The sequence below is a fragment of the Engraulis encrasicolus genome, chromosome 10 (assembly GCF_034702125.1).
Source record: "Engraulis encrasicolus isolate BLACKSEA-1 chromosome 10, IST_EnEncr_1.0, whole genome shotgun sequence".
In the NCBI taxonomy this organism is placed as follows: domain Eukaryota; kingdom Metazoa; phylum Chordata; class Actinopteri; order Clupeiformes; family Engraulidae; genus Engraulis; species Engraulis encrasicolus.
The window spans coordinates 50,432,004-50,451,515 of NC_085866.1; the positions used below are offsets into that span (position 1 = coordinate 50,432,004).

General features: G+C 41.8%; 1 protein-coding gene across 1 annotated transcript; it reads left to right on the forward strand.

Annotated features, from left to right (window-relative positions):
• The first annotated feature begins 341 nt into the window (after window positions 1-341).
• Window positions 342-16,930, forward strand: LOC134456310 (protein-serine O-palmitoleoyltransferase porcupine-like). Its single transcript, XM_063207681.1, has 12 exons — window positions 342-368; window positions 2,174-2,346; window positions 6,388-6,431; window positions 7,387-7,568; window positions 8,254-8,381; window positions 9,720-9,845; window positions 10,591-10,691; window positions 11,264-11,340; window positions 12,176-12,239; window positions 13,030-13,115; window positions 13,622-13,732; window positions 15,041-16,930. The coding sequence occupies exons 1-12, from the start codon at window positions 357-359 to the stop codon at window positions 15,140-15,142; spliced, it is 1,206 nt and encodes a 401-aa protein (XP_063063751.1). The 5' UTR covers window positions 342-356; the 3' UTR covers window positions 15,143-16,930.
• Window positions 16,931-19,512: the final 2,582 nt, after the last annotated feature.

Below are 19,512 nucleotides of genomic sequence, written 5' to 3' on the forward strand. Positions count from 1 at the left end.
CCTGTGCCCACCATGTGAGAGAATGCAACATATTGAAAGTTGCAATATAGGTCAATAATAGCAGACTCGAAATCATGGAAGTGTGAAATGCAGCCTGTGCTTTTAGTAGTAATTAATTCATTCACTAACCCACTTATTCGGTCACTCTCCCACTGACCTATTGTGTTGCATCCCTCCATGTCCCTGTTTGCACTGTGTGTAGTGTCACCATGCCAGCAGCACCCAGCCACCAGGAGTTCTTCACACAGCTGCCGGGGGGATGCCTGCTGCCTACTGTCCAACATGGCCTGGAACAAACCTGGCAGCTCCTACTCATCTGCCTCGCATGCCGCCTACTCTGGAGACTCGGTAAGGCCATGGGTGTGAACGTAGGGATTAGGTGCATGGTGCTAAGGCACCTGCCCCCTTGCCCTTCAGCCCTTTTCAAAGGTGTTCATTTTTTAAGTTTTCTGTCACAATCTACTGTGGTCCATGTTGGCATTATCATCTACAAATGCTTGACGATCAAAAGCGTGTGACAATAATGTCCTGATATAGCCTCTATAACCTAGGTTCCATATGCACCCACCTGTCTGTGCATGCCACTGGGTAAGACACTTGGTTTTACACAGCAGGGTAAAAAGGGAGAGATTCCAGGGGGTATTCCAGACCTATACTGCACAAGTCAGTGTACAGCAAAGGAGAAATGTCGGAATGTTTTCTTCATATGGTACAAATCAGTTCCAGACCAGGACACTTTTATATAAGCAATTCTGGTAAGGAGAAATAATGTTTTCAAGTTTTAAATGATGAACACAAATCGTAATAAACCTACGACTAGCTTACAGACATCTTGGAATCAACTACTATATGCAAACTAAGTGAGCTGTGTAAGCATTGGTTATCAGTCCAAAACAAATATCATGCCATAACGACATGATTATTACATATGGTTTTGACCTACATCAGGTATTTACGGATCATTTGGTATTTGGAAGCCTCAGACCATGGCATAACTGTTGGTGATGTTATAACAGGGGTGGGGAACCTATGTCTCGAGGGCCGTTTGCGGCGCTTGAGGCCGTTTGGTCCGGTCCCCGGTATAATGCAGCTTCACATGAAATATGGCATATTTTGTAAAGGCATCTTACAAATGACATTTGCAATACAATTCAGTTATGTTCAGGGGACCTAGAGAAGGTAGCCTCTGTTTTAATGGTGGCTGGCTTCAATATAGGCCTAAAGTGGAGGGGGAAATCCTGGTTTGTGTTCATAGTACAGCCCTCAGAGGACTTTCACGGCCCTTGGAGGAATTTCAAGTGGCCCCACGAATGAGAAAGGTTCCCCACCCCTGTGTTATAATGTCCTTATGGAAAAACTGTACCCTTAATCATAAGGCAGCTGAGTGAACAGGCATTGCTTAATCCAAAAAAGTCATGACAAAACATTTCTAATGTAATGTCAAATGCAATCCACTCCTGGCCATCTTAAGTGGAAGCCCACCTGGGAAACATATAGTGATACAGCACTCCACAGCACCTAGTAAGCACACAACTGCATTTATGCTTTACTCGTGCAAGGGGGCAGCCCACACGGCGGCCCAAGGGAGCAGTGCAGTGAGACAGTACCATGCTCATGGTACCTCAGTCATGGAGGATGGGGGAGAGCACTGGTTAATTACTCTCCCCCACCAACCTGGCAGGTCAGGAATTGAACAGGCAACACTGGAGATACAAGCCTGACACCCTAATACCCTAACCGCGAAACCTGATTGTCCAGGACTTAACCAATTCTTCCTGGGGGCAGCCATAGCCTAATAGTTATGGAGATGGACTTTACATCATAAGGTTGCATATTCGAGTCCCACCCTTTCACTCCCTACCGCACTCCATGGTTAAAGTGCCCTTGAGCAAAGCACCTAATACCACACTGCTCCAGGGACTGTTACCAATACCCTGTAAGTTACCATAAAAGTGTCATCTAAGTGTAATGAGATGAGATAAACACCGAAGATGCTTTGCTACAAGCTACAAGCAGCAAAGCATCTTCGGTGTTTATCTCATCTCTTAAAATTGTCATCTAAGTGTAATGTAATGACATCTCATAAAAGTCTAATATTTTCATTACAATGTAATGTAATGTTTGTTGTCTCTGTCTCCCCATGTAATGTCCAGGGCTCCCCTCCTACATGAAGCACCTGAGCACGGTGGGCGGAGGCTTCTACGTGCTCTACCTCTTCTTTCAGCTGCACATGGTGTGGGTGGTGCTGCTCAGCCTGCTCTGCTACCTCATCCTCTTCCTCTGCCGGCACTCCACCATCCGCGGCACCTTCCTCTGCATCACCGTGCTCATCTACCTGCTGCTGGGGTGAGTGAACAGACCGTCTTGTCTGAGTAGAATAGGCCCTCCATCCACAGGCATGTGCCTGCATAGAATAGAAAAGAACAGAATAGAATAAAATAAAATAGAACAGAATAGGATAGAGTAGAACAGAACAGAATTTAATAGAATAGAATAGAACAGAACATACAGAGCAGAATACTACTGTATAGAATAGAACAGAATAGAATAGAAGTCCGCTATCCATGGCACTGTCCTCCATCATCATGCTCACCTACCTGCTGCTTGGGTGAGTGAGCAGTGCGGCAGGTCTTATCTGAACGGAACAGATTATCCATCCAGGGATCTGTGCCTGAATAGAATAGGATAGGATAGGATGGAACAGAATAAAACTCCAACATCTGCGGCACCTTCCTCTGCATCACCGTGTTCATATACCTGCTGTTAGGGTGAGTGAAGAGTTTGGCATGTCCATCTGAATAGAATAGAATAGAATAGAATATTGAATAGAACTCCACCATCTGTAGCATCTTCCTGTCCATCCCCATCCTCATCTACCTGCTGTGTGGGAGCAGTGGGGCTTTACACTCTCTGAGGGACAGGGAGAACCTAGAGAATTGGCTGTCCACCCACAGACTTGTGCTGTAGCTTTTTGTTGCAGATCAATCACCTTTGATCCGACTCAGTGTTTGCTGGCGGAAAATCCCTAATCCTCATCATGACATCGCTATGACAATACCTATAGTATTCAGTAACAGATTAAGACGTGGTTATTACAATTTGTTTGCAACAAGCTTGATAATAGAGGTTTTGCATGAAAGGGTTAGAGAGCAGAATACACGTCTATTCTACTTTAATGTGGCCCGTCCACTGACCTGTGGCTGAAGCTCTTCACGAGTATAGATGTGTGGGGGACTATAGTGATATGGTAAAGCATGTTGACTAATGACAGTAACTCTCTGCACGTCACACCCACTGGCCAGGTGCCAGGTCTAAACTATGATACTGTATTCAATAAGCAGGATTTCTTCAGGCAAAGGGTTAAAGCACATTTGGTGGCAGTATATGCGGATGTATTATGGGGTCATTTCACGTGAAATCAGACACTTTGGGACCCGACCGACCCGGATTTCAATCATACTTGGTGTGCCTTTTTAGTAGCAAGGTAGCACCCCAGAACTGCATTGGTTTGAATCTGACACTAATATTAAGGGAGAAACAGACTCGGAAAGGTTCACATGTGAGGGTAGGACACTATACATTCAGCCTTGAATATATCAGTCAGTGTTAGTCACAAAAAGATGCCTGTGGTGTTATTTGAAAGCTCTTTTCTGTCTCTACATATTACACAATCAGCTTGGAATACAACAACTCTAAGAATATGAATTATGATTAATTGAAAAATTAAAAATTGAATATCTAAAAAAACGATATTTTAAAATGGCCAGTTCCTTGTCCAAACGTAGCCGGCAATGTCATTAGCAACACCTCAAATGCTGGTGTTCGGTTCTTTATTCATTTCAGAGAGAATTTGACTCACAAATATGGTATCATACAGACCACTTACTAATAATATGGTAATACCATAGTAGCATCACATGACAAAACAAAAACAAAACAAAAATGGTCAGTTTCCATGGTCCCAGGTTTCAGAAACTAAGGCAGATGTCCATTTGTACACACCAAATGATGATATGTGAATGTTTGAACATTCCTTCTCTGTGTACCTGTGTCATCTTCCCTTTACCGTACTCCCTTCACTCTTTCAACTCTGCCTTCTCTGAATGCTGAAAATGGCCTAACTTCCACTGTGTCCATTGACAATGGGCAGAAGCTGTGTAGTTTTTGAGTACCTGGAATAGTTCTTGCAGATTCCAACCTTTTCAACAGGTGCTCAGCTTCATGATGGTACATCTCTGTTGTGGCAAACTGGCAATGGATGTTCTTGAGAGAGATGCACCATCATGAAGCTGAGAACCTGTTGAAGAGGTTTCAATCTGCAAGAACTATTCCAGGTACTCAAAAACTACACAGCTTCTGCCCATTGTCAATGGACATTAGGCCATTTTCCGCATTCAGAGAAGGAGTTGAAAGAGTGAGCTCAGTAAAGGAATGTGTTACATTTTCAAGCATCAAAGGGTATGTTTGTAGCTGTATATGATGGCAACTGTGGCTAGCATGTTTGAGGAATGTATGCTGAGCACTGGAGAGGTGAAACTGAACTTTCTGCATCCTCATGGACCATCTCCATCCTTCACTTTTTTCCCTTCTCAGACCAGATAGACTTGTCATGGAATCATCAGGATGTGCTTCTGGTAGTGGAACCTAACTGCAACGGGACGTACTTATACATTATCTACAAAAGACACAGCTGCTGCTTCAAATGCACTGTTAGAGTACAAAATGAGAGTGTAGCCATTGATTATCTCTTTAAAGTACGGTAAAGGGAAGATGACACAGGTACACAGAGAAGGAATGTTCAAACATTCACATATCATCAGTTGGTGTGTATAAATGGACATCTGCCTTAGTTTCTGAAACCTGGGACCATGGAAACTGACCATTTTGTTTTGTTTTTGTTTTGTCATGTGATGCTACTATGGTATTACCATATTATTAGTAAGTGGTCTGTATGATGCCATATTTGTGAGTCAAATTCTCTCTGAAATGAATAAAGAACCGAACACCAGCATTTGAGGTGTTGCTAATGACATTGCCGGCTACGTTTGGACAAGGAACTGGCCATTTTAAAATATAGTTTTTTTAGATATTCAATTTTTAATTTTTCAATTTATCATAATTCATATTCTTAGAGTTGTTGTATTCCAAGCTGATTGTGTAATATGTAGAGCCAGAAAAGAGCTTTCAAACAATACCACAGGCATCTTTTTGTGACTAACAGTGACTGATATATTCAAGGCTGAATGTATAGTGTCCTACCCTAAAATGTGAACCTTTCCTAGTCTGTTTCTCCCTTAATATTAGTGTCAGATTCAAACCAATGCAGTTCTGGGGTGCTACCTTGCTACTAAAAAGGCACACCAAGTATGATTGAAATCCGGATCGGTCGGGTCCCAAAGCGTCTGATTTCACGTGAAATGACCCTATGTCCAAATCGGTATGTTGCAAGGAGATGTGCTTTAAAAATAGGAGACTGAGAAGAAGAAGGAAATGTACCATTCACAGGGGAACTACAACACAGGGGTGCGTTTCTCGAAACCGTAGTTGCTAACTATGTCATCTACTTTGTTGTTGCAATGCAATTTCCCATTGGCAACTACCAAAGTTGCTAACTGGCTAACAACTACGCTTTCAAGAAAAGCACCCCAGAGCTGGAAATAGAAAATGCCTGTGTTGTTAGGGTGCTTAAGAAGATCATCCCTGTGTGTGACGACCTGTGTGATGGCAGTTTCATGCAGTACACAATATGGAAAATTGATTCAAGTTATGTCTGTAAAGATTCTCATTCATCCAGGCCACAGTAATCACATGGAGCAATTTGTAAGCAGCTGGACAAAAGACTTCCAGTTCCAAAAAGAAGTCCAATTGCTTTTGCTTACAACAACAAAGAAGCTATTCCGATGTGTATCGTCTCATTTGTTCCACTGATTATGGAATGTGGCACATTTTACCAAATCTTGATATACAGCGATGATAAAACTTAGCCATTTTGCAAGTGTTATTGAGGCAATGTACAATTAAATTACACATTGGGGAAATTACTGAGGAGCAAAAACTTTGCTGTTACAATACAATCTATTCAGAAGCTCGCAAAACAGGAACCTGACCACAAATTGCCCTTTATTCCAGTTTTCATGGCAAAAAATGTACAACCTGATGGGAAAAAAACACTTTAGGGGATAAATTAGAAAAACAGTTTTTAAGGTCAAGCACATCACAGTATTTGGCCTAATATCCTTCAGTCTACTGCATTGCAATGTGGTGTTTGACCATTCATTAGTAAATTGTGCGTATGCTTGTATGAGATTTCTACATGGAAATGAAATGGAAAAAATGAAAATAATCATCTGTGTGTGTGCCTGCGTGTGTTTGTGTGTGTGTTTTCAGGGAGGCTCACATGACAGACACCACCACTTGGCATAAGATGAGAGGTAGGTCATTTTTTAATCTTTTGAATCTGCCATTTAAAAATTGCACATTATTTTAAGGAATGCATTTATCTCATGGACTATTTATTTTCATTGCCATCTTGTGATCACAATCATCCATTTGGTTGTCCAGTTAAGTTGTTTGTTTCTTGTATTTGTGTCTTGTTTCTTGTATTTGTGTCTTGTTTCTTGTATGTATGTCATGTTTCCTTTATATATTCCAATGTCATGTATTTTATGTTGTGTCCCTGCTTTTCAATGGATGAATGAATGTAAACATATTTGTCCAGAGGACATTTGTAGTCCACTTGGGAACCCAAAAACAAGGTCACCAGGCCTACATCATGTCCAAACCACATCCTGCCTAAACCCTTCAAAAATCAAAGTGGTTTCCAAATTGACAGACAGGCGAATGAGATTGAAAATAGAAACACGCGTGCAACTACTTTGAAAACAACAAGGAATGCACATGGATATAGGAATCTAAATAATGTCACACAAAAATAAATTCTATTAAAAATCGTCCCTGCCATGGCTGTAACGGTAGGGCACTGGGCTGCTATGCCGGCAAACTGAAATTCAGGACTGACAGACTGGGGAAATCATTTGTCTCTAGAGCCATGCAACTCTATAATTTGTCCATTAAGGACAAAGAGAAACTCCTGGACTTTTCTGCATGATCACCTTTTTTATTTTTATCTACTTTTTTATTTTTATATTATTTTTACTTCTCTTTTTAATCTACAGAGCAAACTGGAAAAAGAATTTCCCCTTGGGGATAAATAAAGTTTAATATAATCTAATCTAATCTAACCTGGGTTCGACTCCAGACCGGGTCCTTTGCCGAACCTTCCCCTTCTCTCTCCCACACGTTTCCTGTCAAATTATCTCACTGTCCTATCATGAATAATCCAATTAAAGACCAAAAAATAAATAATTGTATTAAAATCTTTTGAAGTTTCCCAGATGGTGGTTGCCATGAAGGCCATCTCGCTGGCCTTTGACCTCGACCGAGGGGTGGTGGAGAGCGTCCCGTCCCCGGTGGAGTTCATGGGCTACATCTACTTTGTGGGTACGGTGATCTTCGGACCCTGGAGCAGCTACAACAGCTACAAGGAAGCCGTGGAGAGTAGAGAGCTGGTGAGAATCTGTCTGCGGACGCCCACAAACTCACAAAAGAGATTAGAAAAGCATGCGTGGGATGCTGCGCTTCAATGGTGACATTTTATATTACATAGCATGGCTCAGTCTCTGGGCTTAACTGCATTGACAAATGAAGACTAGTGTCAGCAGTATATTTTTATTCATGGCTGTGGGGTGACATAACTTCAAGTCTAACTTTTGATTGTGTCTCCATTGTCTGATTTTTTTCAGAGTATTAGGAACACCATAACATCACAGATCAACGACAGGTTCACAGTTGAAGCACACTGCACTTTTCAAAATGATGTCATGTTTAGATTGATGTGACGTGACATGATGTTTACATTTTAGACTGTAGGCATACAGCATGTACAGGTAGAGTAAAGGCCCAATAACACCCTACGTGTATCACATGGACGACATGGCCCCTTTTATAAATAAGCTGCTACCAGACTGGCAATGACTAAGTTGTAATGTATTACTAAAAGCCCTGTGTACTGTCATAGTGGTGTAGTACTACAATATGGTAGTACGGTAAAGCTTTTCAGTGACTATTACATTGCTCCACTGGTGGAACGGCGCTTAGGGTATACGATGAGTCATGCTCTCCTGACTGGGTATTGTACTACTTCTATACGTATATCCTGACTGTGAGATAATGTATACCTCGTCTTCTCTGCAGAGTTTCGCATGGCTCCGGAAAACCTTCACCAGCTGGGCTAAGAGTGGGTTCTGCCTGCTCGTCTCAAACTGTGTGGCTCCTTATCTCTTCCCCTACTTCATTCCCATCTCCACTGACAAACTGCTTCGGTAAACATGAATATTTCTCTTTTGGTTTTTGGGGCTCATGGCTCATTTCAGATTGCAATAAGACTGAAGCTGAATAAGGCACTCTGTATCTGTATTCCGAAGTGTTACGATTTTAAATCAGGTGATGTTATTTATATAGGAACATCTGATGGGCAATAAATGTGACTGGGAGTGCTCTCCGTTCCTTTTGAGTTTATTGTGTCGTGGGATTTAGCACCCGGCCACAATCACTCTTGGTGCGTTGAGCTGGTTATCAGAAATATTCATGGTTGATAATTTGAACTGATTGTAAGTAATGCAATTGACGAGGTTTCAGGGCTTTCAGGATTCCATGTTTTCAACCATCTCTCTGCCTTTTCTGCTGTCCCATGCTTACTTATTATGTTTTCTTTGATATGGCTACAAAGGAAGAAGACTAGGCGGAAGAACAGGTGAGACCATTGATTGTATAATGTGTGTGTGTGTGTGTGTGTGTGTGTGTGTGTGTATGTGTGTGTGTGTGTGTGTGTGTGTGTGTGTGTGTGTGTGTGTGTGTGTGTGTGTGTGTGTATGTGTGTGTGTGTGTGTGTGTGTGTGTGTGTATTGTAATAATTTCAGCATGACCCAATCATTGGTTGAGACACTTATAGCTGTAGCAGTTAGCATTTTGTTTCTTACTTTTGTCTGTCTTCTCCAGTGCCCAATGTCTGATCAAATAATTACAGGGACACTGTGTGAGATTTTTAGTTGTTTATTTACAGAATTCATGCTGCCCATTCACTAATGTTACCTTTTTCATGAATACTTACCACCAGCATCAAATTCTAAGTATTCATTATGACTGGAAAAAATTCACTTTTCATACATGAAAAGGGGGATCTTCCCCATGGTCCACCATTTTGAATTTCCAAAAATAGCCATTTTTAGCTGCAAAAATGACTGTACTTGGACCATACTAGAAAATATTTGTTTATTACTAAGTAAACTTTCATGTAAAGATCAAATTTGGCAATAGGCAGCCCAGTTTCAATGAGCAGCATAGTTGCAGTACCTTTTTTTGTCCATTTCCTGCACAGTGTCCCTTTAAAGCATATTAAATTTGCATGTAATAAATGCAGGTAACTGAAAAGCATTTGTGTTTTTGTAACGCCTCAGAAGTTAATAATTGATCTCTTTTCTCGCTTCGCTGCCTCCTCAGAGGGACTTTTGCAAGGTAAGCTCTTTCTTCATCCAGGAAGGAAAGTGTGTACCTAAGCATGCATGCTACTACCCCTTGAGCTGCGCTGCTTGGTTCAGCTTGTTTCTTTTTTTTTAACATTGGCTAAACCCACGCTATCTCTTTCATCCTCTCCTCTCCAGGTGGCTGCTGGGTTACGAGAACACCCTCTCCTTCCACTTCAGCAACTTTTTTGTGAGTTACCTCAGCGAAACCACCGCCACTCTGGCCGGCGCTGGCTTCACAGTGGAGAAGGAGAACCTCAAGTGGTCAGTTGCTGACATAAAATTCCATCTTACAATCTAAATGTATTCTTTTTTTACTACAATATCCATCCTTCAAAATCTGCAGCATGATCCGACTCAGTGTTTGCTGGAAAAGAAAACGATATCATAACAATGTTGCTATAACATTACTGAGCTTATAGTTACGGATGGTCATTGCCATTTTGGTACCAACAACCTTATTATTATACAGGATACGCATGAAAGGGTTAAATGACCCTTTGTGTATAGATCAAGATGCACGTGACCAGAACATACTGCATGTCAGTGATTGTGGACAGAATTGCATTGTATAAAGCCTGCAGACATATTTCTGTTTTGGGATTGGAGGGATACTGCAAACTACCTAAACTGGTTCTCACGCAATGGCTGTTTCCAACCATCTGGAATATTGTCAATCCCTTAGCTCTGGAAAGGCGTGGGTGTGTTCAAAACAGCTCAAACTTGATTGAAGAATTCACATGTTTTTTTTTAATCAAGTATTACTTCAACCACTGACTTGTATATACAGTATACCGTCCTGCGATCCCACCCTGCGATTCTGATTGGACATGCTGTGAAATATCTGACTCCTTCGGGCTCGTCTAAGATTTCTAGACCCAAGTGCGAGCTCACAAAGTTTAACGAAGATGCACAAAGCACAAAGGGTGTGCGTGAGAGCCAGGCTACAAACTACCCGCCTTCACCTGTATTATTTTCTTTTTTGTGCCCTCCTTTTATTTTGTCACAGGGACTTGACTGTGGCTAAGCCACTGAGCGTGGAGTTCCCCAGGTCCATGGTAGAGGTGGTGACGTCATGGAACCAGCCCATGTCCTCCTGGCTCAACACCTGTGAGTGTTACACAGACAGGTCTACTGAGACATACTTGTTGCAATGGAGCAGTTTTTTTGTTGTTATTATTCAGATAGGACAATGCGAGATATAGGAAATGAGCGGGGAGAGAGCACACTAACCCACTGAACCACATCACAGACAGCAAAGTAGTCTTAGTCAATGGTCTCTCTCGTTCTGCCTCAACCACAACATAATGTCTGATGCGGTAGGGCTTGATCTACTTAGACAAGCCTCATGTGAAAAAAGAAGACGTTTTCAATGCAAAGTGCCCCTGAATAAACTGATCATCACGCACTTGGAAGGAGATCAGTCGGTGGGTTTTGTGTGGGCTTGGCTTGGCTGTGGTGTTTTAGAACTAGGGCGATCCATAATTAGGGGGTCTGTTGCTCTTCCAAGTCTCAGTAGAGTCCATAACTAATCACTCACATTCAGTATGTAGTGATGCAACAGCAAAAACATGTTCCACTTAAAGTGTCGCGTGTGGGATGTATTAATTCCAATCCCCTTGTGTTTTTTCTTTCTGGCTAAATTTTGTCATTGCTTTTGTCACAATTATTTGTCATTGCAGATGTTTTTAAAAGTGCTCTGAAGTTCGGCAGTTTCACTGCCATCCTCATAACGTACTCAGCGAGTGCTTTGCTTCATGTGAGTACGGTTTGTTCTAATCTATACCATTAATGGGACTGTCCTGTGTGGAAGGTCGCAAGGCCATCATAGTATTTGTCCTTAATGCACATGGACTACTGTATTTAATATTTATTGATTTAAATCTATTTAATAATTCATAGAAAAGTGTTTAACCCACATGCCTTAATATTGTATGTATGCTGCAGTGCTTCGACAAAATACAGTAGCTGTGCATTGATTGCACCGTTTTCTATTTTAGTGTTTTGTACCAACTATGGTGTAGGAAGTGGGTTATGTAATACTAATGAATGAATTACAAAGTAGTAAAATGCATGTTATCAGTTTGTCTCTACTTTTGTGTCTATCTATGGGTATATAAGAAACTTGCAGTATGTGTATTAAAGGAGCACTCCTGCCAATTTCAATATGCTGTTGTATTGCTCACGCTACCCTTGACTTGTCAGTATACGGTGATGCTGCATTTTTTGGCTCAGCCCTTTCCGAGATATGAGCTATTTTAACATGAGCCTACTCCAAATATTTTCTCAAATGGTATTACTGTTTGCTAGTTGTCTGCTGATGTTGCATAACCTTTTGGATGTGTTTGGGAATAAATCAAGATGTTTTTTTGAAATGTAATCAAACACCTGCCCCCATTACAATGACCAGGATCTCGGAAAAGGCTGAAGGAAAAAAAAATCTCAGGTACTGATAAGTCCATGGTAGTGTGAGCATTATAACTGCATGTTGAAATTGGAGTTATCCTTTAAGCTGCAGCTGAGCTACAGGAGGTCTGTCTATCTACTCTCATTCCCATCACTGTTCCTGTTGGTTTTTTTTATCTCACTTGCAGGGTTTGAGCTTCCATCTCGGGGCTGTTCTGTTATCTCTGGGCTTCATTACGTATGTGGAGCATGGTAAGCGTAGCGCCACTGCTCCTCTCTCTCTCTCTCTCTCTCTGTTCAGTTCTGTGCTTCCTAACGAGAATGCAGAGTAGCATCTTATCATGCTGCAGCGCTGCGCCAGAAACCGAATGATTCATATTCACCACACAGGGCTTCATTTCCTATAGTCCCCCATGCATGCAATGCATTTTAGTTGCCTTTTATTTTCTGTCCCTGTTGCATTAATTAGGTATAGTGCTATAAAGTATGTAACAACATCTAGCATTCTGTACTATAAAGGTACACTGCCCAAGATTTTTAGTTGTTTATTTCCAGAATTCATGCTACCCATTCACTAATGTTACATTTTTCATGAATACTTACCACCACCATCAAATTCTAAGCATTCATTATGACTGCAAAATTGCACTTTTCATACATGAAAAGGGGGATCTTCTCCATGGTCTGCCATTTTGAATTTCAGAAAATAGGCATTTCTAGCAGCAAAACCTACTATACGTTAACCATACTAGTAAATTATGTAGTAAATATTCAAGAAAAGGTCCAATTTGGCAGTATACAGCACAGTTTCAAAGAGCAGCATAGTTGCAATACTTTTTTTGACCATTTCCTACACAGTGTACCTTTTAATATAAGTTAAGGATTAGGGTTAGAGTGAGTACATACTATTACATGTTGATACATGGAATTATACTAAAAGACACCATCAAATAAAGTGTTACCTTCATTTGAAACTGTGCATTTTTCCCTTTCATAAGGGCTTCAATATGCTGGTGAATGTATTGTTTTTTATTTGTTCCAGGGCTAAGGAAAAGGCTGGCCACTGTCTTTAATGCCTGCGTCTTATCCAGACCATGCAAGCCAGACTGCAGTCATGCACACAAGAAGGTGAAGTATCTTTGGGACTTTGGGTCACAGTACAGTGTTATTTTTATAAGTGTGATGTGTGCTTCTCCCAACTTAACCACTCTGAAGAAGGACCAGTTCTGTCACTTTGTGCCTTTGGTACATACTAGATTGTTTTTACATCATAATGTGACACTTACGCTAGGGACACATAGCAGGCGAAACGAGCGAGGTGAAATTCAGTGTTCCATTCTGATAGCTCAACCGTCATCTGGTCGTTGCGGTGAATCAAATGGAATGGAACAGTTATATTGTTGATTTGATTGGCCGCTGCAGGCGAAATTCGCTCCTCATTTGCATAATATTAAACTTGGTTTAATAATTTTGCTTTGCTTCGCTCCTGTTTGCTTGTTTTTGCTTGCCTTCGCCTCCCTCATAGGAATGAATGGCGAAGTTCGCTTCGCTTGGCCAAATTCGTGTCTATGTGTCCCTACGGTTATGATATGTGCTGTGCACTGATTTCACTTCTTCCTCCGCGCCTCTCTCAGGGCTGGTGGGTGCGCCTCCTAAACCTGCTCTTCAGTGGCCTGACTCTCCTTCATCTGGTCTACCTGGGCTCGGTGTTCGACTCCAACTCAGATGACATGGACGAAGAGGAGGTATATATGAAATCCATAAATAATAGATACTGTAAACCCTGCAAGTGCCCAAGTGGTGTACAAACCGGTTTACTTTGAGGATTTATTCTAGTGTAGGGAAGGGGCCCTGGGCTAGGTTTAAATAAATCCTCCTTGCAACAGCCATGAGGTTTAGGCACATATTTAACAGCGAAGCATAACACATTCTCATTTATATATTTTCTCCCATTTATATATTTATTTGCCATGCATTTTTTGGAACATAGAAGCACCGCAGGCATGAACCCTTTTAACCAACGACACTGGATGCTAGTGATTACCCTCAGTGTTTAGCTGTTATACAACTATGCAAATCACTGTACTCAGAATTTGGTGTGCCTTATCATTACTGATATTCTCACACAATTCCTCAGTCTGCAGCATGATAAGATGAGTATCATGTTGCAGTATTCACGATACAATTTTTCGATGTGCTTATCTTCGGTTATAAGCGGAATGCAGTCTGTATTGATCATTAATTCCGGATAATGGTCAGGATTTAGATGAGCTAACTAAGCAGACGATGACCATGACTTCTGTCTTTAATAACGTTCTCTATCCAGTATCGTGGTGCAGTGTACACCTGCGTTGCACAGCACCACTGATCTCTAGAATACCTGCCTACGTGATAATACTGAAGCCTACGTTTTAGAGATGCGGTTCTTTGCAGTGCTGCACAGAACTGCTCAATCGTGAATGTGCCTTTTATCTCGCCTTCCCTAGACCAACTTGATGGGAAACAGTGTTAGAATGTATCATTTGATCAACCATATGGAGATAGCCTAGTAAACTAGTGCCACACGCTGGCGGTCAAATTTGTTTTACCTGCGAGTGGTCTAGCCGTGAACTGCCAAATTGCCCTGGATCTGGCAAACCAATCACAAAGCAGAGATGTGTTTTGAATCAAAGCGGGCAGGGTTTTGAGGGAGTGGCGATGTATCATTCATCGGGGCCAGACTAAATTAAACATCCAATCTCACATTTAGTCTGGTTTATCAGAATAATATGGATGGGAAATCTCTTCCACACGCTACTAAACATTTATTTGCTGCTCTTCAAAGTTTTCATTATGTAGAAGAAAAGCGCAAAACTGATTATTTTGGCAATTTCACCACTTTGTTTTGCTGTGCTGACTGCAGACAAATGGAAAAGAAAGGTGAAATCGTGAAGAAGCAGTGTTGTGCTCTTCTTCCAAATACTGAAAACTATGCATATCCAGTCCGTGAATATCTGTCTTTTTATCTGGCCTTCCCCTGACCACCTCGATTGGTTGTTGTCTCTTCCTTCCAGGACAGCATAGCCAATCACACCATCAGGAAGTGGACGGAGCTGAGCTGGTCCAGCCACTGGGTCACCTTCATCAGCTGGGTGCTCTACCGCATGGTCCTCTAATATCACAAGCACAACAGCACATCAGCAGCAGCAGCAAAGAACCAAGGGAGAACAGTCACGTCTATGGGACCAGGACTGCAGAAAACCAGGGTAGAGAAGAGAAGAATGCAGAAGAGAAGAGAAGAGTGGAGGAAAAAGGACAGTAGAAAGCAATACATGAAGCAACTTTATACCTGCTTCGGTCCCGCCCTGTTTTAGAGGCAAACCTCTATCCATCTGTCTATCTACTGCATCTATGTATCTACCGGGACACAGGCCTTGAAGACTGCACTGTGAAGTAGTACTACACCTGAACTGCGCAACACCAACACAGACATCGCAAACACTGAACTGCACAAGACAGACAATGTAAATAGACACACACACACACGAGCACACATGCACATACACATACACACTTCCTTCACCCCTAACCTTGTCAACAACCAACTGAATCACAGTAACGCTGCTGAAAACCCCCGACCCTTACTTGCCAGTATTGCACAATGAAGAACCAGGAAGACACACTGGCCCTTGGCAAACACTACATCACCTTCACTACACCACCTAGACTCCATTTAACTCCACTTTAGCTCTCAATATTTTACTCTCATTCATTGTCGTTTTTTTACGTGCTTGTTACAAGAGGATATATTGAACAAATCCATCTGTTTACAGTTTGCACAGATGAATTTATGTGAGGTGACTTGAACAAGCATACCTTTAATTCTGAACAGGAAGAAAGAAAACCAGTATTCTCTGACATCATCATAGCATTAATGTTTGAACTGGAATGGTTGAACTTGATTTGCCAGAGTGTGTAAGGGATTATTAGATAGACAAGACAGGGACCTCAGTTACAGGTTCCTTGCAGTTCTGGTGATAGTTCCGGCGATAGCATCCAAGTGTGGTTCTTCTTCAGTGCTTTTCCTGTGGAACCCTTTTGCTTATCAGGCATCTTCTTCGCTTTCAGTGGTCTACAAACTACAAACAGAGTTGACCCACATAGCGGGGTGTTAAGAACCGACCTTTGGGCCAGGCACCACTTCATAACACTTTCAGAATGGCACGTCAATTGGATCAGAACCAAGGCACATGTGGTCAGTAGCCAGTGCTGCTGATGTGTGCACCTAGTGTATAGACTGGTGTGGGGGGCCCTGGGGTCAACTGCTCCCACTGTTGTTCAGCTGAGTGACTCACATTGGTGCAGCATGCAGCCCTGCTTTCGAGAGAGGCACCACTGTCTGTCTCTCTCTGCCTTAGGCTTACACATACACACAGCACCAAGCTACTCCACTCAACCGTGTCAATGGCGCTATAAATAGCAGCCTAGTTGACTAGTTTTGGGGGAGCGTTTTTCAAGCAGACTGAAACAGGTACAGTAGTTCAGAATCTGGCTGCAGCTCTGACTTGAACGCGATGGTGTTGTCAATGTGAAATGAGGTTTTCCAGGTCAGTGAGAAACCACATGTTGTTCAGAGACATCCCACCAGTTGATTTATTCACGCATATCACCCTGCGACTAAAGCAATCAGGTCAGTTCCAGAATTGTAGCAAAGCCACCAGTGAACACACCAACTCGGTCTAGAGTGTCCTCCACGCTAACATAACGAGACACACAGCCACATTTATTTTCTAGCTATATGCTGTGTACTTTAAGACAGGAGTTCAGGGCAGGGATTTTCTCACTTCTACAGCATTGCCATTGTCTTTTTTGTCTGTCCTCAAAGCATTCTGGTGTGGTTTCAAAAGAATTTAACTGTAATATTGTTGATTAGATAGTTCAGTTTATTCATATTCACATCAATTTTTGAACTGCTGTTTCTGGAGGTGAGGGTATTGTTGCACTCTAGATGTTGCGAAAATTAACTAGGTGCGTGGACCCAAAAGAAGAAGGATATAAGGTAGGAGCAGGTTCGCATACTAAACAAGACACAAAGGCTTGACCTTTGTGTCTTGTTTAGTGTGCGAACCTGCTCCTACCTTATATTGAACTGCTGTTTCTGAAAGTGTCCTCTTACAGTCATGCTTGTCTAATAATTTACCACAGCCAGTGAAACACATTCCTGATGACCACTTTATCAGGGTAGAGAACTAAGGCAGTGTTTCCCAACCAGGGGTACGTGTACCACTAGGGGTACGCGAGCACACTGCAGGGGGTACTTGGACATATATAATTTTAACAAATGTATGGGGCTTAGTTACATTGGGACAGAGAAAGTGATATAGAACTTGACTGGGGGGTACTCATGGCACAACGAAAATGCTTAGGGGGTACAGAAGACAAACAAGGTTGGGAAACACTGAACTAAGGGACATTTGAAAATGCTGTCCAGGAGTGGCTCTGGAAATAAAAACAATGGAATAAGAAACTGGGAATGCTGGAATGTGTCCAGAAAGGAGCAGGAATAGGATAGAGAATCATGCCATCCCTACTGTAGACTACTTCACCACCGTTTGCCCTAGATTACCTGTTTTGTGGGGTGTCCCTTTTCTCTTGACCCACTTATTAAATAACGGAGTCTCCCTTGGTTGCCCATGGTTTGTATACACAGGGCTCTAAATTAACTTTTTTCATCACCAGCCAAAGTGGCCGGTAGATGCTAATCTTACTAGCCAACCACACAGTCACTAAGGGGTCAAAATGGCTGGTAAGTTGGTATTTTCTACCAGCCAAACTGAAATTTCACCAGCATTTGGCTGGTTGGCTGGTGTTAATTTAGAGCCCTGTATATATCCATCCCCATCAACTCAGTTTGATCCTATGTTGTAGAGAGGTTAGTTACACTAGTGTAGATTTAAAAAGAAAAAAATGTTTTGGATAATATATATTTATGTATATGAGCAAAGCTTCAATTTTTGAAATGATTTGACTTGAGATACATGAAATGGATATGCTGATTTACAAACAGGGGGAAAATAGCATTTGATAGCCTTTGTATAATGTATGTGCCAATTGGGATAATCATCTGCACACCACCATGTAGTTCATACCCTGCTTTCTACCTGTGCACATTCTTGGACTTCTAACTCTACTTCTTTTGTACTTTTGTTTATTCATTTGATTTCATTTCTTCAACTTTGTCTTTCCTAAGCATTTTCCGCACCCATTTTGATTTCTTTTTCAGTCTGTGCTTCTGTGTGTGGGCGTGTGTGAGCAAAGAATATATATGAAAAGGTATGATGCTTTTATTAAATTCTTTACCTGAATGAGTTGTGCTAAGACTGGTTTGTCTCCACATTGTCACTCTTGGTCTTTAAAATATAGCTAGCATATCAAGACATCAGCATCAAACATCAAAGCTCTGTCTAGACCACTTTTTATGTTTTAAAACCTTTGTTTTGTTAATGTCATTGTTAATGTTACTATTCTCAGAACTCATTTAACCTCTACAGTTTTTGTTGTTTCTTTGAAAGTGCAGTGCAAATTTGGTTTAGAATAACAGCATGCAATGCATAGATCAAACTGGCACATGAATTTGTTGTTACAATATTTCTGTTCTTTATTCGTTCATCTACGTTGTATTTACATGATAGGTAAGTAAGGTGACCATAACATGGCCATTGAAATGGGGCGGAGTCAGATATGATGGAGTGGGTGGGGCAAGAAGAGGGGTTGTGAGCAAATTCATTTCCAAGTCACTGGTTCATGGAAAAAGAGGTACTGGTCATTTCCCTCAGCAGCAGTATCTCACAACCCGAAAGCGGCCAGTTAGGAAACACACATGAGGTGGGGGAGGGTTGGTGTGCCTGTGGTTTGGATCTTCCTGACACCACAGAGCACACAGACATGAGGCTTTGGAGATCCTCTCCATGACCACAGGACAAGAGGAGCCCTGTTGGTTGGCTGGGAATAAGTGGAGGTGAGAGGGGGAGTGGTACTGACAGAGGGGGGAAGAGGAAAGGGATGTGACATCAACCCTGCCTGCCTCGGGGGCCGCCATGTTTACGGCGACAGGAGCCCAGAAGTGTCTCTAGTGCCATCTTGACAAAGGCTTGAAAGTTATTGCTTCTCTCCCTTCGGCTGTCCTGCGAGGGGAAAAAGCACAAAGACAGATACCTTAACTGGAAACATAAACCAAATAAAAGCCAACAGGAACTGTTTCAAGATAAAGTTATTTTTGCTTTTTTATCCTTCGTTGCCATGACATTACTACTTCTAGGAAATGGTTCTTTGGAATATTGTTTTTATTTAGGAAGTTTCACACTGAGACTGTCTTAGCCTGCTTTGCTTTGTCAGAGCACTGATGTCAATGGTGCCATGTGTTGTGACTTCATTTATTGGTTCTCTGTTTTACAGTAGGTGCAAAGGAATGTCTTGAAAAATACCCATGGACTAAATGATTTCTAATAGAAACTAATGGTTTCAACACATAATTGACCAAATTCAG